This window comes from Corvus hawaiiensis, chromosome 1 (assembly GCF_020740725.1).
Source record: "Corvus hawaiiensis isolate bCorHaw1 chromosome 1, bCorHaw1.pri.cur, whole genome shotgun sequence".
Taxonomy (NCBI): Eukaryota; Metazoa; Chordata; class Aves; order Passeriformes; family Corvidae; genus Corvus; species Corvus hawaiiensis.
The window spans coordinates 65,994,515-66,017,378 of NC_063213.1; the positions used below are offsets into that span (position 1 = coordinate 65,994,515).

General features: G+C 40.0%; 1 protein-coding gene across 7 annotated transcripts in view; it reads right to left on the reverse strand.

The window, feature by feature from the left end:
• The window catches only part of HIVEP1 (HIVEP zinc finger 1), a 128,798-nt gene that overhangs the window by 58,666 nt on the left and 47,268 nt on the right, over window positions 1-22,864 (reverse strand). For 5 of the 7 annotated variants that reach the window (XM_048309035.1, XM_048309065.1, XM_048309055.1 and 2 more), the window contains one exon: window positions 354-407. In XM_048309035.1, coding sequence (XP_048164992.1) covers window positions 354-407 — 54 coding nt within the window. Of the gene's footprint in view, window positions 1-353; window positions 408-19,931; window positions 20,017-22,864 lie in introns of those variants that run through there. The other 2 variants (XM_048309085.1, XM_048309027.1) reach the window with 1 other exon arrangement.

Below are 22,864 nucleotides of genomic sequence, written 5' to 3' on the forward strand. Positions count from 1 at the left end.
CACATATTGCTCACCATAAACCAAATACGGTTATTAATGATTAGGTAAATCACATAATGAACTAAGGGTTAGCACAGGATGTAGTCAGCAATGTGCAGGTCCCTGATGCTACAGCTTCAGCGATCTCATCAAGGTCAAGGCAGCTACTTGAGTGGTTAAAACAAAGCCTTTGTGTCTCAGCTGAAGTGGGACATTACAGACACAGCCCTTGATCTGCAGACAGACGTGCCTGGGGCCTCATCCAGTGCCCAGCCCAGCCAAGTCTTTTCACTGACACAGGAAGGCTTTGGACCAGCCTCTAGGATCACAATACTTTATTTATTTTCTATTTTATTTGGGGGGGTTGTTATTACCTCTCTGTTGGTCTTCTGTTCCATTAAGTTGCTTTTGTGCTTCTTCAATTTTGTCTGCAAGAAACAGAAGTCACTGTTAAAATACATATATAAAAAAAGGCAAGATTGTAGTGTGTCATTTACTGAAATCAGTCTTGAAATATCTGTTTATATGTAGGAGTGATATCATTCATGCGTAAATATGTGGTACATTATGAGTAATACAGCCATATAAAATTTTATCATGTTTTACCAGGGAGGCTATTGACATGTTAAATTACATGGAACCACAGAAAGAAAAGCACTGGCATCAGATCTGCAGTCAACAGCTAATCCCACTGTAGCTTCCTACCATCTATAATAATGTGTGCAGTCAGGGGGCTCTTTGGAATAGGTGTTATGGTGCATTACAGAGTATTTTAATACATTTTTGAAAAATGTTGTTAGAACAAGTCAATGTTGCATTAAACATAGTGAGAGGAACAGCAAACAAGATTTGCTAAGTGAAGCAATGGAGCCAATACTGTCACACGGGAGCAGCAGGGGGCGAGTGGTGGCCCCCACCTTATTCCTCCGTGAAGCTACCAGAAATTCCCACATGCACAGCAGGAGCAAAAGGAGGCCCTGAGTCTTTACTCCCAGCCTATCTTTCAGTTCACCTGCTGCCCCTCAGACATATTGGTGTTGGAATGAGAACTGTGCTTCTCCTGCTGCTGCACAGATGGTCCTGTGGGAAGGGGGGACCTCATTCTGCACGTGTGCGTGTTTGTCTGAGCAGAGCAAGAAGCACGAAAAGGCACAACTGGAGTGAATAAAAACTTGAGAACGATTTTCTTTTGGTAGCAAACAGTCCTCTGAATGGGTTCAGGATAAAAGGTTGTGTTGGTAAGAAGCAGCAGCACTGGGAAAGGCTGAGCTCTCTCTCTGGATGTTCTGAGCATCAAACTATGGCCTGACTGACCAAAATCTGAGCTTGGAACATGGCTTTCAGATCTAAATGATCATTTCCTAAAAAACCTGTGAAAACCTTTTTTTATTGTATTATTTTTTTTTCTTTTCCCCTGGTGGTGTCAGTTTTTATTGAACTAAATTGAAAGAACAGAATGTAACTGGATTCATCCTAAACCTCTCAGACTCTATCGGTACAACTCAAGAAATACCAGACTTCATGGCTGCCATAAACAGATGAAGGACAGCTCTGCAAAGTCCTCACCTCTTTCTTCACAAGCATGGAGGCTTTACTCAGCCTGACTTTTACTCACCCTTGCTATGCAACACAAGGTTTCAAAAAATGGCCCTTTCTTCAACACAATTCTTAGTAAGTGGGTTTAAATGACTTCTCTATTATTTATCAGCTGAACCACTCAAGCATGTTGGAACCATTTGTTCACAGCTGAAGTCTGATATTGTTTCTTGATTATTTCCTCAGTAGAACCAAATAATTATAACTGAATCAAACCCTTCTTGCAGCTTTTAAGACTGAGTTTTGTCGAGCTCACTCTGGTTCTGCATTTCTGTTTTTCAGAACAAGTACCAGATTTCCTTTCCCATTAAAGCTCAGTAACTTCTCTGTCATACATTGTCCCAGAGGATGAACCAGAACATCTCACAAGGGTGCTAACCGAGCAGACTCTCAGAGCTTCTCATGAGAAAGACTACTACTGCAATTTTAAAAGCCAAACTTCTTCCTGCTTCCTCTGGGGTTAGTGAGACATACACACATATTTAAAGGAAAGTTTTATCACATTTTCTTTTGTGCTGACTTACTGGCTGCTGAAGAAAAAACACAAACAACTCAAAAAGAGCACAATCTTTCACCATCTCTTTACCAAGCCAGTTATGCAGGCTTACTTTAAACACAGAAGACTCGATATTTTCCTGAATTATAGCTACAGCTGAAATACTAAATGTGTTAATACTTTTTTTTTGTAGAAAGGGCTGTAAATAACCATTTCTAACAAAAATAAGAGGAACTGTAAACAAAGCATCTTTTATATACATGTGCCACTAATACTATCAGAGGAAAATGTATCTAGCAATCTTACAGTGTTTTTCCAGACTGTTGTTGCTTTACAGAAAGGTGATAGAATAAGCAATTTACAATGTTGCAGGACAGCTGTTAAAATACATGAACACACAGGAAAAAAAAAGTATCAACAAATTACCCATGTAAATGGAGCTGCAGGTTTTACCGAAAGGCAACAAGAAATCAAACCCATAGTCTGGCTATCAAATTCACTTCCTCTATGCTTAAAGATATATTTAATGCAAAATGTATGGTGTTTCTGCCTTCAGAGTAAATGTTTTGTCAAGAAAACTTACACCTAAGTACATAGAAAACTGTAGTTTCATTATTAAAATAATTATCTGCATATTTCACATAAATGCTACAAGAAATACATGCATTTGAATTCACAATCATCCTACTTTTTCGAGAAAAATTACTAAAGTATATTGGAATCATGCTACATGAGATTGTCAGAAAGATTAAAGGCTTGGATTTCCTCTACTGAATTCTCTCTCTCTCTTATTGGAAAAAAACCCCAACAGGTCCTATCAATAATTCCCAGCCACTTCTTTGTCAGACTGTAATCCCAAACAAAGAACCACAGATAACAGGAATAATAGCTAGGTAAACAGGTGCTTGGTACACAGCCAGAAAGTCTCCTACACTTCCTGCGTCTCCTGAGAGGTTTTCCCCAAGGAGTTATATTTGCTGTGTATATTTCTTCATACCTATGGCGGTATCCCTGTGCAGAACAGTTTTGAACATTGTGAACACTGAAAAATCTCGGTGTTGGTGCTGGAAACCAAAAGCAGTGATCTGGACTGTAAATGAGGCGTGGGTATTAACATCAGTCTGGGGCTAAATGTTTTGTTAGGGCCTACATCCTCCCAATGGCCAGCATCACACACTAGGCGCTCTGGCTATTACACCAAGGCATGTCTAAACCTTCGTACAAAATCTGTGGCAGCTGCTTCCCGCCCTGCTGCATTTTACAACTACAGATCCTACACAGGCAACTGCCTGACAAACCGCTGTGTTTCAGGCTGGAGGGAAGAACTGGGTTATCCCTAAGGGCCATGGAGCAGGTGGCAAGAGCAGGCTTAGAGCCAAGTACCCCAGCAACACCAAAAGGCAGCTTCCCCAGGTCTTCTGCCAACTCGCACGTACGCCAGCAAGAACTTGCTAACTACATCAAATTTATATTATCCAGTCATCTCCTTCTCTTGTGTGCCATTAAATTAGCTGTTTGTCAAACATCTTAAGAAACATTATTTCAGACAACATACCAGATTCTGTCATAATTACATTATAGGTGTTCTAATGGTACACACCTTTGAAAATGCTTTATCATCAAAAATACAGCACACAAAAATAATCTGTAAAGCCCAGGAGGAACTGAAAACCGAGAAGTCCTCTATTAATTGCAAATAATATTATCCAATCCAGTAATTGCTTGGTTTAATATTATTTCAGAATTAAACCTGTAATACTGTCTAACCTGAACATTTTACAAAGGAAACATTTCCTTATCACTGGAATATTATCTACTTCTATTAGGATAAGAGAAAGCCATTTAACTAATGGAAATTTCTAATACATTTTAGGTATGGCACCCTCTTCATTTCCCCTAAGTGCCAGAATAGTACAGATCTTGACTACTTTACTATAAGACCTATGCTAATGGCCCCAATATTCAGCAGACAGACCCCTGGAGTAGCACACATCTAGAAGCAAACGACAGTGAAAGACACACTCTCATTGAAGATGGGACACTTCTCACCAAGTGCTTACTAGAGGGGAAAACATGGAGCTGCAATGAAAGAGGAAATCATCGTATGCATCGTGGTAGAGAATCGAGATTCCATGTGACAGCAGTGCAATGAGCCACAGAGCCAGCTCTGGGTTATCCCAGCAGGTGCATGCCACAAAAATGCAAATCACATGTAGCATCATATAATAGTTTTATTTATATATTATACATATAAAATATGTATATACACACACATACCTGCATGTGTGTAAAAGAAAGTGAAACAACTTGTGCACAATGGCTTTTCTTACTCCAGCATGAAACCTTTTCATGTTATTCTCCAACACAGCTCTCCCAGCAGGTATCTGCTGTGTGGAAATATCATCACATTCCTTGAGGTTTTAAATATATAATGTAACTGTGCTTTTTAGAAATGCAAGGAAGGAAACTGGCATGCAGTAAAATATGCTTCTTGTTTTACACACCTCCTGCTGTGATAGATCATTACAAGGATACCAACAGTCTGAGTTAGATATGGTGGTGCTGTGGTGGGGTTTTAAATGAAAAAATAAACCAGATTTTTCAACAGGTTTACAGTCTCTATTTTTGGTCTTCACTGAATGATATAACCTCACAGATTTTAATTAAGTCACAAATAAAATTTAATTTACAGGGTTTTTTTAAAAGATATCATCCCATTTAACGTATAAAACCTTGAATATGTCTAGTATTCTGTGAATTAGATATGCATCATGAATTTTCAGTAAGATTTTAAAGGCCTTACTTATATGGTAAGTTATGGAAAACAAAGGCTTAGGAATTTCAGCAAGGAAAGCAGAAATACTCAGAAGTGTGAGGTTTGCAAAATATAAAACCTGTAACTTCTGACAGCAATTTAAGCTGGAGCACAACATATTTTCTAGTTGGGTGTTTGTTTGGTTTGTTTGTGGGTTTTGTTTTGGTTTTTTTAATCTTTTATTTTTTCTCTCAAGTGTCCCCAGAGCAGCACAATGAGATGACTTTGTCCTGTTGAACAAGTCATCTGCCCCATACAGGGACAACACACAGAGGAATGAAATCACTGAGGAAGACCTACTTTTAAGCCTCCAGGAAAGCTTACAGGGGAGTGGTGGATGCGAAAAGTTCACTAAGCTTTTGCAAAACATCCAAACACGAGTATTTTTCATTGCACATATTTGCATGTGTCTGTATCACTGTAAATAGGAGATTTTTTTGGCTTCTTGTTTAAGATGTATAATTGCTGCTTTAAAACAATAAAATGTGTTTTGTTTTGGTTTTCTTTAATCACACATACTCTGGTTATGGACAAGTGGAAAATCAGCAGATTTCAGATTTAGACCATTATGGATGCTGAGAACAGGCTATGACATCAAAACTTTTAAAAATACAAGTTTATATCTTGCCTGAAAGGCTAGAGTTATATCTTCAAATATTTAACCAAAACAACTGGAAGGAAAATGTCAGCATATTTTTTCCCTTCAGTTAAAGACAAGAACAATTCTCAGGCCTTAGGCCTGAGTCATCCTAAAAATACCTCCTGCAAAACAGCTTCAGATGGCAGCACATTTTCTTCTTGCTTTCTCATAAATTGCACTCTCTCTTTCCTTACTGCATCAGGAGACATTTGAAAAGTAATTTAGAAAATCACTTTGCACTGGTTTTTAGATGGACACAAAGAAAGATGTCACTTCAATTATTTTTTCTTGTATTGATCATCTAGATCAGGGGCAGAAAAGAAAATCAAAGTGACAAAATATTTTTCAGCTGAAGTACATTAATGCAATCAGTCTGTATGCGCCGGGCAGTATTACTGAAAACAATTGTCAGTGGGTTTTTATTTGGGGGAGACAGGGATGTGCACAGCTTAAGAAAAACACTGATGAAAGTTCAAAACGCTGTATTTTCCACTACTTAAATTCAGATAGCAAGTGAAAAGAGGCCGAGTCCCTGCATGGAAATCTCCATCTACAGACTACTGAAACCCGCCAGGCTGATGTGCCAGTAGCAAAGTGCTTCACATTTCACTGGATGAGAAGTATGCCTGAAAGCATTTATTATTAAATCAATTAAACAAACAAATAAAAAAAATACCCAGAGTACCAGACGGGTGGTGCAGAGCAGCACATCGTATGAATCATAGACTGGTTTGGGTTGGAAAGAGCCCTCAGAGATCATTTAGTTCCAGCCCCTTGGCCATGGCCAAGGACACTTCCCACTAGACCACTCAAAGCCCCATCTAACCTGGCCTTGAACATCTCCAGGGCTCAGACTTGACACAGAGGACCTGAGCCCAGCCCACATCCCATCTGAGCCATTTCACACCTCCCCCAGAGGGAAGACCCATGCTCCAAGCAGCAATGCCCATGCAGTGCAGGCAGGGCACGAAGGGCAGCCACATGAAGCCAATGAATGAAGAAAAGATGATTCAAGCTTGGACCATTTCCTGGATAGAAGGTTCCCTTGGCACAGCAGGCAATGTTTAATCCCAAGGCACCCTGCCTGCAGCTGTGGGTGCCCACCTGGGACTGGGGAGCATGCAGAAGCGCCCACGCTCCACTGCAAGGGGGCTGTGATGCTTGTCTTTCCCTTTTGCTAGGAGGAGGAAAGGCTCTTTACGACCTGCTAAAACAAGAACGCCGTAGTCCTAATGTGTTTTGGTTAACTGAGATGAATCCCAAGACTTCCTTTAACCAGCTAATTAAGAAAAAGAAAAGGAAAAAAAAACCCTAACCCAAAACCCCAGAGTCTTGTCTGTACAAGGAGCTCATTAGGTTAATTGGGAGGCGGTGCAGCTGGTGGGATGCTGCCTCTTGCCATTCGTCAGGGAGCGTGGAGGCTCAGCAGGCCCCTGCACGTCCCCACACTGCAGGAGAGCCTCCAAAACTGAAACCCAACCAGCCGAGCCAGGGTCCCGACTGCAGCCCGGGCATGGTACTGCCGTCCCTCAGTGCTGAAGGAGGGGACCCTGCACCCAGGGCTGCAAGGGCTGACAGACACAGGCAGCTGAGGATGCCTTTGATGGCCCCAAGTTTCCACCACCGCCTTCCTGCCACAAAGCAAACACCTTCAAAGCTGGCAGACAGCAGCAAGAAGGCATTTCACGAAACCCACTGGACGAGGCACTCTCCTCACTCAGATTTAAATCTAGTTTTAATTGGGAACCACTCTTCGGTCCCCATACATTTCCTTTTTCCAGTTCAATGAGGAACACTCAAGATTAAAAGGAAGAGATCAGATGAGGAAAGACAGTCTCTTCATCTTTGTAATTTCATACTGTGGGAACTTGACACTTTTTGGCATATGGTTTGTTTCGTGGCTTCTCCTTTCCAGTTGGGGCTTAGAGAATCACAGCACCACAGCTTAGTGAGTTGCCAAATGCTGAGGCTGGTAACTGATTGCACAGATGTCCCCAGCCTATCAAAACTGCAAGGTAAAACAGATTAAATCTCGAAGTTTGTCCAATACTACTGGGTCTGAAGAGTATTTGTAAAGCTGTAAGAGGGGATAAAAAAGGCCTCTTAAATTATGTAAATTCAAAACTCTTAACAACTAGTAGGGTGATGCAGCAGCAGTCATCCTATTAAGAACTATAAACTACTTTTTTTAACATCTAAAATGAGATTTTAAACAACTGATAATGTTCTACTAGTCATTATAACCTTGACTAATGATGTGTTTGATCAGTTTTTCAGAAAAATTTGATGCATTTTCATTCTAATGTCAACTTTGAATACTCATCATAGTCCCTGCCATATATAATTATTTGCATTTAAATATGAAGAACTCATGACAGATACTTTATATAACCCTGCTGAAAACAGAAAATGAAGATCCTCCTTTTATTATTCTTCATTTTAAGAAAAAAAAGAGGCTTGTATATTTGAAAATACAATCTATAATCTCCAGTTTAAATTTGTATCAGCAATGATCTGCTATACTGTATATACAGTAAAACAGTCAACGCAAAAGCTGTATATAAATTAAATATAATGGCTTTACCCTTGCCATCACATATATTACTCAAATATGGTAAGGGCTCCTGATGCGTTGACAAGGTGTATGTGCATAAATTACATATGAACCCCAACTCCGTCCCTGTGTAATTTATTTGTCATTGGGGAGCTTTCAATCTTGTGTTTGTTTGTTTGCATTATTTGAATTTTTATTATGAGGCTTTTAAACTCATTAAAAACTGAGCACGGGAGGCGGTGGGGAGGAAGAGGATTTTTGGATGACTGTCGCCTTAGAGAAGGATATAGCAAACAGCGAGGCACCTGTGGGGAGAGGCACAGTAGCTGCCAAGCATAAAATTTCAGAAGTGTAGGTGAAGTATCCTGAGAAATACCTCCTGTCTGGCACCTTGTCACCCTGTGTAAGCCAACACACAAGGGTGGCACTTGCCACAGCTAGATCCTTTTCCACCTGCCCCGCAAAGTCAGGTGATCCAGCATCCTGTGTGTGCTCGGCTAGATCCTTTTCCACCTGCCCCACAAAGCCAGGTGATCCAGCATCCTGTGTGTGCTCCTGAGAGCACCGGCTGAGTCGCCAGAGATAATTCCTTTACACATTGTCTCCCTCCGGTACCGAATTACCGAATTACAAACACAAGTACTGATTGCATCCATTTGCATAGCTCCTAATTAGCCATCTAGCACAATAATTACCCCATTGCTATGCTGATCCTACGGCATTGTTCTGCCCCACTGCCAATTTCAGCTGCCTACCTAGGACAGGGTGATCATTATCACTAAAATCTGCATAATAATTACTTAACAGCCTCGAGGGTATTCACTGTTCCGAGGCTCAGTTTTGGCTTTCTGGGTGTTGTTTCTATACCTAACCCAATATCAGTGTTAGAAGTTAAAATAGTAAAGTCATGAGTTGCTCTAGTTCACCAGCTTCTCCAAGCTGCTGCTAGGAGCACCTTCATACCTTCTGCACTGAGACAGGTTCCCTCCCCCACCAGGTTTACTGGCCTATGATCTATTGTCCCCAAACTGGAAAAAGGTGTGGTTTTCAATTCTATATATATTTCTTTTTCTTTCAAGTCTGACACAGAAATTAAATAAATGCCAGTGAAATAACTGAAAACATTAAAAAAAAAAAAAAAAAAAAAGAGCAACAAACCAACAGCTTTTCCACTGACTGGAAATGTCAAAATTATAATATGTGGAGCCCAAAGATCTTGTTAAATTCTGTATTTTCTCAAATACAGATCCTAAACCACAGCGACAAACGATGGAGCCAGCCACTCCTCAGCCAAACAGGGGAAAAAGTTTCCATGCATCTTTCTGGTACTCCAAAAGCACTTGTTCTCAACTGCATGGTGGGTGAGGGAGGGCTTGCTCAACACAAGAAGGCACAAAACTGGTTCAACAGGTAGAACAACACCAAGACTTGGTGTTTCATCACCTGAGACAACAGTGCAGAGGCTTTCAGCAAGTTCTCTGAGAGGTCAAACTTCTCTGTAATTTCTTCTTCTCTTTCTGGACTTCCTCAAACACTATTGAGTTTACAAGGCAGACATCAGGTAAGTAGATATATTCAGCACTAGGAACCTACAGCACCAACAACCCTGTTTAAACAGAGATTAATTTTCTTAAGCTTAGCATATACCCTAAAAATTATCTCTTTACTGAGATTCTAAAGTGTCTATAGAAATGGTTCAAACTATTTGATCTTGAGAAGGACTTTGGATACTGAAGTTCTTATAATTACCTGATATTAAGATGGACAATAAACAGTACTGCTGGCTAAGGAAAAAGGAAGTTTTTGATGACTAACAAAAAACCAAAACAAATCAAAAGCCCACAAGTCAAGCCAAAAGTGCAGCCCAATATGTTGCCTCCAACAGCAGCTAACAGGAGAAGTTGAGGGAAAAGCAGAAGAGTAAGTCACGGATTCTGAAACCAGGCAACACTGAAGTGATCCCCAGGAGCTGTTCTTGAACTTCATGGGTCCCACAGATTATTCCTACATTAGTTTCTCCAAGTGTCATTTGAATCCATGGGAGCTTTTCATAGTGAATCCATGTAAGCCTTTCACATCTTTGTTCAAACTGCAGGGCCTCATCTACTTAAGTCATGCTTTACACAAAAGCTGTTCAATAAACTTTTGACCTCTGCAGCTTTTGCAGTGCTATTTTATCCTCTTTGTTGGTGGAAGTGAAGAAGAGCAAGACAATTAGGAGGAAGACATCAGAATCGATCCCACTTGTTAGAGATGAAGGCACACCACAGACGCTACAGTGACAGATATGTTTTTCTGTACTACTGCCATAAATATTCCTAATGCTTTATTTGCTTTTTGACAGCTAACGAGTACACAGTTGACTTTGCCACACAAATACATGACCCCCAGATCTCATGCCCAAGTGTTAACAAGCAACTCAATTTAAATGAAAAGTTTGAATAATTTTCCTGTGGACATCACTTCACATTTATCTGCACTGAATTTCATTTGTCATTTTTGCAATATGGTTGCACAGCAACCTAATGTCATTTTGAAATCCTTTGCATTTTCATTTGCATCTTCATCTCCCTTGATAACTCCCATCAAATCAGTAACACTGCCACTTCACCATTCCTGCTCTTTTCCCAGATCACTCAAGCAAACGGGAATCGACAGCGGCACATTTCTATTAACCGTAAAACAGCAGGCAATGCTTGTCTGCTAAGAGCAGGTATTGACTGCAAAATGTGTAAATATCAGCCTCTCAGTAAATTTACACACAAGGGATTTTTCTGCTGGGGTATGTTGGGGGAGTTCACTCGATACTGTGTCTTCTTTAAAACCTTGTCCTTATTTCCAGCCTGTCTTTAAAATCCAGCCTGCCCAAACACAGTCATACCTTCACCACGTACAGCCCAAAGTGCCAAGTGCCTCTGGGTCACTACCTCCAGCCACCCTGTTCACTCCTTCCTCACCAGCTCCTGCCTGTGCCGGAGCATCTTAATATAATACCGCTATAACTGGATCAACTATAACACACAGCCTGGGGCTTTTCCACACTGAAGGGCAGCTGCCTTTTTGTGCTAGTCAGTAAATCCCCTTCCAACAGGGCTGCAAAAACACACCTTCATATTCAAAATCACTCTTTTAGAATGACTAAACATTAAATGCAAAGTCAAAGCTTTTCATTGACTTTACTAAGGGATCTCATTTTTTTGCTTACTTGTTTTTCCAAGAACCTAGTAAGTCTTAATGTTACATGTATGGGAACACAGTCTAACATATGAACTGTCATAATGGCATCAGTGAGTCTTAGCACTAAAAACCCCAAAAAACCTAAAAATCCACAATTCACTTGTTATGCTAAACCTTGCTCTGTGCATTCTGTAAACTTATTTTGCCATAGTAATTTTCTATTTTTGCCCTGACTTTTTTACATGCCAAATGAAATGTTACTAGCTGCAGATTTAAAGTGAAAAAACAACATCAGAAACTGGACTGATAAAATAAAAAACACCTTTGAAAAGCTAGTCAATACAAGCTGATGTAGAACTAGGTGTTTCTGAAACACAGAACTTTAGCAAAGACACAAAGATACAGCATTTTTCTTGTTAACAGTGTGCTGCAGCCATGAACAGGGGCTTAGCCACTTTAAGAGGCTTACAAACCCAACAGCCCTAGGGAGTTCGTGTTCTTTTCTCTGGGCAAATTATAAATGGGTGGTGATAAATATACATATTAAGCCAATACCTCACTCCATGCCTTCAGTGACTTATTTTACTGTTTTCCTCTACCTGCTCCCATCCTCCTTCAAGACCTGAGTCAAAGACTAGGTCTAGAGTATCCCAGTGAGCGCTTGGGTCTTTTCCAACCCATGTGCTATTCCTGATAAAGATGGCAGGAGTGAGCATAAACCATCCCTCCAGAAACTGATCATGCCCTGCTCGGGTTTAGGCAGACCCTAAGCAGAGCAAGTAAGTTGTGCGATGATTACCCTACATCATCCAAAATCTTCCCAGATACTCCACAAGGAATGACTTGGGGAAGGAGGGGACCAATCAGCAGGCATTCTGTGAGGAAATCAGGCATGCCAGGGAGATGTTCGGTACTGCAAGGGCAGTTCACATTATTATGAAGGGATAGTTTCTGGTCACAACCACACACCAGCCTGCTGAGGCTGTGCTCAGCTTTAAGCACCAACCTGGTTACTCTACAAACCACACCAGCCATTTTCAAGCTCCTCTCTGCTTCTCTTCTCCAAGAAGATTTCTGCTTGGAGCAGGGTTGTGCTGGTCCCAAAGCACTTGTTAAAACCTGTCTCCAGCACAGCCAGCTCTGTCTCTCTCCTCCTCCGTGCCTGCTCCAGCTGGTCCCGGGAGCCAAGAGGGTAGGCTGGTTCCAGGGCTACCGCTGCTGCAGCCTCCCTGCTCCCGGTCCCACCCGCAGGCACCCTGCCCACCCTGGCTCACCCACATGGACAGCACTGCCCTTGTCCCTGACCACTGCAAAAAGTCAGAATTGCTCAGATCATATAAATCCAGTAAGAGGGAGCAAAGAACTGAATTTATATAGAAAGGGAACAGAATAGTGAAACCTTTAATCAGTCCTCCAAAGTAGAGTCCCAACCAAATTTTTTATTTCTCCCTCTTTGAGGAGGGCTGGGAATTTTTAAAATATTTGCCCTAGATGGTAACCAGCATCAAATCTGAAGAAAAAGCCCTGAAATGCTGTTTCCCACTCCAAGAAAGATAATATGTTCTCTCCCAAGAAATGAAATAAAGGAGGCTGAAGTATCTGGCATTCCTTTCTTTGAATGTCTCCAAAATACCCTTGGATAAGAAATCAGCTCTTGAAAAAAAAAAAATGCTGGAATATTGACACTGCAAATTTAGCTCACTGACTTTTATAAGAAAAACCCCAGTTATTACAAGAAGCTGAGAAGGTTTTGTTCAGTAAATAAAGAATAGAAAACAAGGCAGTATGCAGATAGTTAAGTGTATTATTAATATGCTATGAAGTGTTTTGAAAGATGAAGAAAAAATTGTATAGATTGATTCACATTCACCTCATCCCACAAGAAGTACAATTCCTATACTATGGAAGAGCAAACTACTATGAATTCTTTAAAAAAAACCCCAACAAGTAAAATCTAAGCCAATCCAAAACCCAGCCCTCTTCCCTTCTTTTTCTAGGCTTAGTGGTGAAATTTTCTTTCCGTACTTGCAAGCTTAGGAAGATAATTAATGAGCTACTTCTTAGACACCTACAAAATGATGGTGCTCTGCAATGTGAACATCATCCAAGTGTTTCTTCCCTGTTTTATTTAGAAGTCACACTCAATTTTGTGCTGTCTGATTGAAGATGAGGGGGTGGTGAGGAACATGGGGGAGAAAGCCACAGCAAGCTGCCGCACACACCATCCCAATCCTGTGTTTGGAAGTGAACAATTCAACCTGGAGGGAGCTCACTTCAACAACCATGTGCCAAAGTGAGAATCCAAGGATTTCAAGTCCTCAAAGAAATTTTTTTTTTGGCCTTTAACATAAAGATTTTACAATTTTACAATCAACCCTGTGCCACAACAGAGTAGAAAGAATTACATCCAACTTTATTAACTAATTTACAGTTAGATTTTTTTGTTTTGTTTTGTTGGAACAATGACTTCTGGAAAATATGGTGGGTGGGAGAAGAGATTATCAGAATGTGATACTTGACTAAAACAATGAAAATGAAAACCCAGTAGAATGTCCTGAAACTGCTTTTTACGTTTGTTTTCTAATAAGTTTGTTCGGACATTTTCTTGGTAGCACTAAAATTAATGACTTAAGAAACAGCCCCAAATTTCCCAAACTATTCAGATTTTAAAGGGCATTTCCTCCCAACCCCCTACATATATCCTAATCTGTTTATTTCAGTTTTAAATGTCGTACCTATTTACAGAAGTATTTTTCTCTTTCTTTTTCAACAGCTCAGCTAAAATAAATTCCTGCTCTAAGTTTCCACATTTCCTGGCAGAGAAAGGCTAACTGAGACAAAAATTGTGCATGGTTAATAGGAAGAAATGTAACATTGGAAACTTCACATGCACGAAGAAGGGAAGGAGGACAGAGAACAAGGCCAACTGGATGATCTCTCTTACTCTCTGATTTCTCTTCCCTGAGGAGGTTCACAGGGACTAGTAAACCACTGAGTTTCCCTGGCCTGGACACCTGGAGTTGTGTTGAGGGAAAAGGCTTGGCCAGCTTCTCACTAAAGCTCATACCTTGAACATTTCAACCAAGACAAGAAATCATAGTCGTGACCTGCCGAGGAACAAATGTTGCTCTTACTCTTCTCCACTTACGTCTTCTCAACATTCACTTTGTTCACTGTTACAAACCATCACACAAAGCTGCTGGAATGACTGGATTTCCTAGCACAGAAGAAACAGGAGAAAGGCTGGGCTCAGTGCTCCTCAGCCTCTCCCAAGAGTCTTCTCTCTTGCAAATCCCTCCTCTGCCAAGAATCACATCACCAAGACCAGGTTCCTCCAATCTACTGCCACCAGATTAACCTGGTGCTGATATTTAGGGCTGTGAGTGGTGGGCATCCACCAAATGCATAGATCTGTTACTGCCCTTGTAAACTGCAGTAGGTCAAAGGCTTCTGATGGCTCTGATTTGAAGGAGACCTCAGGGTGTGCACAGAGCTCAGAGACCATTTTCCTCTCTTTCTTTATGGTTCTTAAAAGTAGAGGCAAATAGTTTGCTCCATGTGGAAACAGATGAAGGAGAAGGAAAGGAGACAGGAGAACAAAGGCAGCATAAAAGATAGTACAGGGGAAAAAAAGAAGAAAAATATGAAGTACAATATGAGGCATATAAAAAGTGGCTACACTGTAGAAATGATGCACTGAAATTATTTGCTTCTTTTGCTTCCTTTTTCCTGAGAAAATGATAGATCAGTTCATAATTTGAAGAATCTACTTAGGAGAAATCACAGCAAGTAGGACAATACTAAACACGTGATTTCCCATTTCTTTTCTCTTTTAACAAAATACTGGACAATATTTTATCAGTGACTAAATTTAATTAAAATAAATACTCTTAAAGCAGATGATCTGATGCTTTCATATCTTTGGCAGTCTTTCTGTACAGCTTATTTTCTGTAGCTACAATTCATAAATACAAACTAAATAATCTTGGGTTAATCCTGAGACAAGACTAACCAATTTCTTATAGATTGACAGGTATTTGGCTTTTGGTTTCATGCTGTAGAATAAATTTTAAGCATAGAATACTTTCAAAGAGAGAAACAAAAGAATAAATCAACCAACCACATCCAAAAGTCAACAACACACCCCATGCCCTTTCAATTCATGTCACTTTTATGGTTTAGGTGTTTAAATACTTTAGTTTTTATTTTACCAAGTTAGTAATTACTTCCAACCATATTAAACTGTGACAGTTTTATTTTTAAGAAGTTCCAGAAATTATGTTTTATTCAAATTGAATACTCAAGCAGTATTCATGAACAACTCAAGCCAGGATTCAATAACAGAATCCAACCTTAGTTACCAATTATCAACTGGATAAAATTTTCACACTCCTAGTAGATGATCTTCAAGATTTTGGTGGCTGCAATTTCACTACCTCATGTACTACAGTAAACAAAAGATTTGGAAATTATTGCTCCAAATTCGGCATAAAAGCAGGGTCAAACCCAGTGGCACTCATTAAATACCCCTTGAAAAATTAGGATTTAAATATGGAAAAACAGAGTTTTAACATTATTAGCAGGATATAGTTCTGAGCATGCAAATATTTTAATTTCCTGGCTTAATTCCCAGCTGAACTACAGGCTATCATATCGCACCTTGCGAGTCACCTCCTCAAAGGGACAGCTTCAGCAATGCAACCCAACCAGCACATTAGCAGCCTAAATTGTGGACTATGGAAAAGTGTTTGTACCTGGAATGCTGTGTTACAACAAAAATGCTAAGGTAAGAAGGCACGATCAAAGCACTGAAATACATAAAGAAAGAAATAGGTCAAATCCCTGTATCTTTTTAAACTACTCATAACATTCAATTTATGACCTTTTGGTCTGCGGCACTGAGGAACTGACCTGCAGGTCTTGATGACTCTCTGCAAATAACCACATAGCACATAAGGTTCATTCCTGGGCACTTTGCTGGTTTATTTTTTTAATTCTTTGTAGGAAGGGTCAGTCTTTGCACATAAAATATTAGGCTGCTTCAGGAAAAATACAGACAATACAACTATGTCAGAAATAGAAAAAGTTCTAAGAGCAGTACAAATACTTAGGAGTCCGCAGATGATTCCCAATGAGAAGAGTCTGAAAGTTTACAGCAGTTTAATTTACAGAGAAGTAAGGAATATTTGAAATAAGGGTATATTAAACAATAAGTGATACAGGGAAGGTCTAACTGAGCATTAGTGGAATAGAAGACCTAACTGAAGCTTTGTAACTCTTACTTCTTATATCAAGTTGTAGGTCTTAGGAGTTAAACTTCTCACCAATTCTGTGATAACAATTTATCTCAGCTCCCATTTCCTCCCTGCTTTCAGGCAGATATTTAAAATAGATGTGTTTGAGATTTAGCCTTCCCACTGCAAATGAATTCATTGATCAATTCTGTTTGAAAAACACTTTTAAACACGATGAGATATGAGCTCTTGGGCTTTTGTCCTGGAATACTGAAGCTGTGAACTGGAGAATCTCAGCACTTTACTAAGAAGAACACTCCCTGAGTAAGGGCAAACAGATAACATTCTCAATGAAGATCAAATGTGATTTTCAGAACACCACCCAGCTACTAATTGCACTGCTTAAAGATTAAAAAATCCACAAAACAAAATAACAAAATAAAATGGTCCACAGCTGGTTCTTGCAAAATTGTCCACTGAACCCCTTGTTATTATCCCTCAGAAACACTTTGCAGGAGTCACTTTGAGACAGGATGCTGACGAATCACTCTGCGTTTGTTTTAAAGAACTGAGGAAAGAGTTAAAAATTATTCTGGTTGCTTTAGAAACTGACATCCTTTGTTTTGGTTGAGATGAAATACCATTACATGCATGCAATACCCTTTAAACTTGCCACTGTTCCAACAATAACTAAAGCTATTCTAAGAAGCTACCACCCAAAAGGAGATCACCACAGAATTACAGTAAGTTTGCCGCTGCAAAGCTGGAGTATACTTGCAACATTACCAAAAATGCTCAGCCAAGCCTAGCTGGGAGTGACCTCAGTGTAACCACCAAAACACGACAATGACTGCTGCTCACCGACTCCATCACAACCACAGCGATCGAACAGCAAGAGGGGAGTTTCTATTTTCAAGAGCAGCTTGCAGCTAAATGTATTTTCAGCAAACTTGATACTAACCCAAGTAACTAAGGTGACATTTCTACACAAGAAAATCAAAACACTGCTAAAATTTAATGATTAGGCTAAACCCATGTGGTTTTACCATGCATTTTTATGGTTGCTTTTCACCCAAATTGCAAACTTTTAGACTGCTGAGTTCATGTTCTCTTGTTTACTGATACTAACACTTCAGTTCTAGTCAGAAGCACACCTGATCACTGACCCTTCAGTATTTCTTTTAAACAATACAGACTCTTAAACTTGTAAGCTATTTCAAGTTGGCATCACTTCATTTAAAACCATTGCAATTAATATAATTCAAGCATAGAAAGGAATTTTTATTTTGCAATGCTTTTAGCTTTCACAAACCCATTCCCCAGCCCATCCATGCTGAGTCATCTCCCACACACTCCCCTCTACCTGACAGCCTCCCATGGCCCACAAGAACAGAAACCTCCTGTTTTGACATCTATCCCTCCACAAATGAACCTCAAAGGACCACTTTGAACCAACCCAGCAAAAACTTTTAAAACAATGTTTTGAAACATACTCATGTTCCAGTAATAGCTATGCATATACAGTATATGATGCTACATGTGACAATATATGTGACATGACTTCTAACTCTTGATCTATCTTAACATTTTGGAGATTGTTCTGACTAAAATTAAAAACACTGATAGGCAAAACGAAGCTCAATATTTTGCAAACTAAGCTGCCATCTCTCCCTCTACATATGCCTATGAATGTACACATTTTTAAGAATGCATAATTAACTGTAAGAAAACAGTTCTCAGAAACCAGAAAGCTAAAGTATTTATATCAAAAGCTGAATCTTTCTCACTCTATCTGCACAAATAAACCCGCTGAAGTTGCCAGCTTTGTCAAAGTGAGCAAGATTAGGTTCTAAACATAAATCAATTTAAGCAGTCAGAAACCTACAAGAAGTACTAAAGTTGTTTTCAAATTCTTTGCAGATTTTTACAAAATAAAAGTCATTGACACAGTCTGTGGAAACAAAGTTAGTATTTTTTAAGACAGCATTATTACCACATTTCTATTAGGGACATTTAAAAACTGATTACAATTATGGTATTTCTAGATAGTATTACAAGGGTGTTTTAGGCATGGGGAGTGGGGAGGTGGTGGTGGTGGAACGGGGTACTGATCTTACGACTGCAATGTCATCTAAAATCCCAAGTATCCATCCACACTGGTCAGTCAGATTTGCATTGTTCTGATTTGGTTTAATTTTTTGGGTTTTTTCTTTTATTGTTGTTTTTGTTTTGTTGCTTTTTGGGTTTTTTTTCTGGTTGCTCTTTTTTGCTTCCAAATTTTGCTATGTATTTATAACCATAGAAGTCAGTAAAGGGACTTGATTTGCAAGAGGCACTACAATCAGACAGATCTAAGATAAAAGTAAAACTTATTATCTATAAGGTTGCTCTCAAAAGTCAACTATCACACTGGCATCACTAGAAATTAATTCATCAGTATATTTTTGACAAGCACAGTTTTTTTCTCTGAAAGGTCATTTTTCTAAATTAAGCTAAGTATTAAATATCTTTGCTGTTCTGTCACACATCTCAAACTTAACTCCTGAAATGTTTTCACAGTAAAATCAAATTACATCAGAAATAAACATATGAAATAAAGTTTCACATGCATTTAAATTTGACATTTGTACCGTAAGCAATGTAAGCAAACACTAAGGCCTGTTTGTACGTTTTATAAACTACATTAATGGAAAATGTGCTTACTTGGTAAATACAGTATAGCCTAGTTTTGCCCAGAAAGTGTCCTTGCTTTAGAACTCCTCTAAACACAAACTGTTAATCGTGAGATGTAGATCTGGAAATCACTGGTGTTCGTATCATAGTCTGCTAGTGAAGGACTAGGACCATATTTACTGAGCATGTGCCAGAATCATAGAATAGTTTGGGCTGGAAGGGACCTTCAAAGGTTACCTAATCCCATCCCCTGCAATGAGAAGGGACATCTTAAAGAGACCAGCTTGCTCAGAGCCCCATCCAACCTGACCTTTATTTCCACGGATGGCGCATTTAACACCTCTCTGGGCAACCTGTTCCAGTGTCTCACCACCCTCGCAGTAAAGAATTTCTTCCTTATATCTAATCTAAATCCACCCTCTTTCAGTTTAAAGTCATTACCCCTTGTCCTATCACTAATGCCCTCGTATAAAGTCCCTCCCCATCTATGTGGGTTTTCCTTACTGAACTCGGGAACCCAGACCGATATCCTGCAAACTGTGCCCTGCTGCACGCCACCTCTACATCCTCCTATATTCTTCCCCTCTCTCATCACACAGCACTGGAATGGAATCCACCAGAGCTGCTGCCCAGGACTTTGCTTCTGACTCCTACTCTGCCTCCAGAAGGTGCTTTGCTGGGCTCTTTCAACCAGCAGGAGTGAAACCTTGTGATGAACTATGGAAAATAGCCACCTCTCCCCTTCCGCGTTAGGAAAGGAAACCTACCCGCAACACCGACAAGAAAAAGCAGCTCCGCAGGATAAAAAACGGGAATCCTCTGGTGCCAAGCAGACATGCCAAAGACAACTTCTCTTTGTGAATAAATACAGCACAAAGAACAAAGGCTCTCCTCCCCTTTTGCACCTACTGGAGTTCCTCTGCGATGAGTGGATCTTCTGCAGCGCCTGCCTTCCTGGCAGGCGAGGGTTACAGGAGTGTCTTCACTTATTTAAGTGCGTTTCTTGAGTACACAATTACCCAACACACCCAAGGTACTCCAACGCTTTTTTTTTTTAAAGAAAAATACTTCCTTTCCAGCTGGAACAGTTTTGTTTTTTCAAACCTAGGTCTGTAAGCGAAGCCACAGAAGCGCTCTGAATGTGGTGCACTGAGACCCTCAGTATCCCAGTAAAGGAGACATTAATTTCTTGGCAGCACAACTCTCTCCCTACGTACTGGAACGTAGGCTGAGCTCCAGACTTGCAAGAGACCTCGACATTCACAAGAACCTCCTCCATTTTCACCTGTGCACCTTTTTCCCTCCCACAGAAGGTCATTAAGTATCTGCTGAACATTCTTACCAAAGCCACAGAAGACACCTACACCAGCAAGCCCCACCACCAGGAACAAACACCCATTCTGCCATCTCACAGCAAAAAATACTTGACTGTGTTCTTCCTAAATTAAACACTTCAAGTCATTTTGAAAGAGAAAGAGCAGGATATGAACAAATAAGGGAGTATTTGCTCATGAAAAGGCAATGAGGCCTTCTGTGGGGAGGTATCTGCAATTGCTCAGCTGCAGTAACATGTAGAAAATCTAACTCTGCATTTGAAAGGCCATCAGTGAAATCAAAATCTGCCATGCAGCACTGCATAGGCCATAAGAGCCTTATTACCAGGATTCGTATCTGCCACAGTTTCCTTAAAATACCTTCTCCCTCCTAAACAACTCTTCAGCTAAAGGCCATTCAAAAACCGTGGAAAGCTTCCCTTTGGGCACACATTCAGGAAAAGACACAGCAGGAACATTCTGTGTAGGTACCAGTCACATCCATCATCCGTCGGTCTGTGCCAGGCAGAGTGCGGCCGAAATCTCTGATCACATGTCGGTAGAAATAGGCCTTTTTTACTGACAGCCTGAATAGTTGAAAGCATGAAGGAATCCAAATCATTCCAGTGCTGATGTAGGATTTTAATCACACATGTAGGTTTTTAATCACACAGGTCTGACGGAGACAAGGGGAAATCACTGGTGTTCATATCACAGTCTGCTAGTGAAGGATTAGGACCATATTTACCGAGCAGTGTGCCCAGCACATATAAAAGGGAAAAAAATACTTAGTCCCTTTCTCCCAAGAAGTTTAACTCACTCATACTCTTAAAAAATACTGATTCTATTTCACAAACATTACAGATTCCCAGAACCTGTATCTCTGCTCAAAGCCCTACACATCCTGACAAAGTCACTGTGTCTGTTCAGGTGATGTTCATTCTTTCCCTCAAACACTATTTTTAATCATTTTATCCAAAGCAAAATGGTGGAACTCCACTATACAGGGTTTGGAGGTACTGTAGAATCTGCTTGCTTTGTTACTATGTTACACCTGATTACAGCTCAGATGTCTGGAACAATACCTTAGGAGAAATGAAGATGCGAAACATACCCAACCTGCAGCCTGCTCTTTGCCATGCTCCCCCAGCAACCTAGGACTTTGGGAGAGTGGGGTAGTAAGGTAAGCTCCCCAGGTGGCCCTCAGGGCTGGTGGTGATGCCTGGGCTGCACATCACCACCAGGACTGCTGCAGAGATGGAAGCAGAGAGGGGCATTCCCACATCTGGCCACCACCTTGGCTACAGGAAGGGTCAGAAACACTTTTCCAGACACTCAAGATACTGATGGAGCTGTGAATGCATCGAGTTGAAAGGATGTTGACAAATATTTGTCCTCGTCATTATTTGAAGTAGAAGAAAAAGGTTAAGCTGTCTGAGAGAAATTAAATGTTTTAATAGGGACAAGGGCAAATATGAAGTTGTCAGGATGTAAAAATGCAACCTTCATAAAACTGTTCATGCTTTAATCTATGCAACCAATAAAGACACAGTAAAAATAACCATGCTATACTCTGCTTGAATGCTGTTGACATAAGATCTATGGGAGAGAAATTAAAAAGTAAATAACCAATCAGTCCGCTGTTACACTGCTGATTGCTGAAGATACACGGCAGGAAATGATACCTCCTGTCTCATACAGTTCAACAGGGCTTGGAGCAAACCAAAATTTAATTTGTAATATTTCATTTCTAGCTCAGATTTGAGATGGCTGGCCATGCTAATTTCCAAATTTTTGCTTTATATCACATCTGATTTATATTTAAGAAGCAACATTTGAAAACAAACAGTGCAACAGTAAAGCTTCCTCAAGGCATAATGCCAAGGAAAACCTGAAGGCTGCACTAAACCACACTAGCAAACACGTTTTGGGAATACCTTGTGCAGGCCAATAAGAATCTCTGTGCTGTATTATCAAAGGGGCTTTAAGTATCATACCACAAATCCTGCGTAGCAAGAAGCAGATCAAGCATATCAATCCACATGCTCTCCTTTAAAATTCCCCCTATAAAAACTAGGTTTTAAGAAAACAGGTTGACAATAAATGTCAACTGGAGACTAAAATGCATTATATGGCACATTATCCTCACATTTATCCCCAAAACAAGTAATGTATATCCATAAAATCAGAGCAAAATAAATTGAAACACATCATGGTTGGGAAATGTACTGTTAAGGCACATGGAGTCTTCCTAACACCAGAGTCAGTACTGGGACTCTTACTAAGATATTCCAGCATTTTGAAATCCTAAATTCAATTTTCTTTAATGATCGACTGGCCATTTCTCCCATTCTAATATTACGAAAAGACACATTGTTTGGCTATAG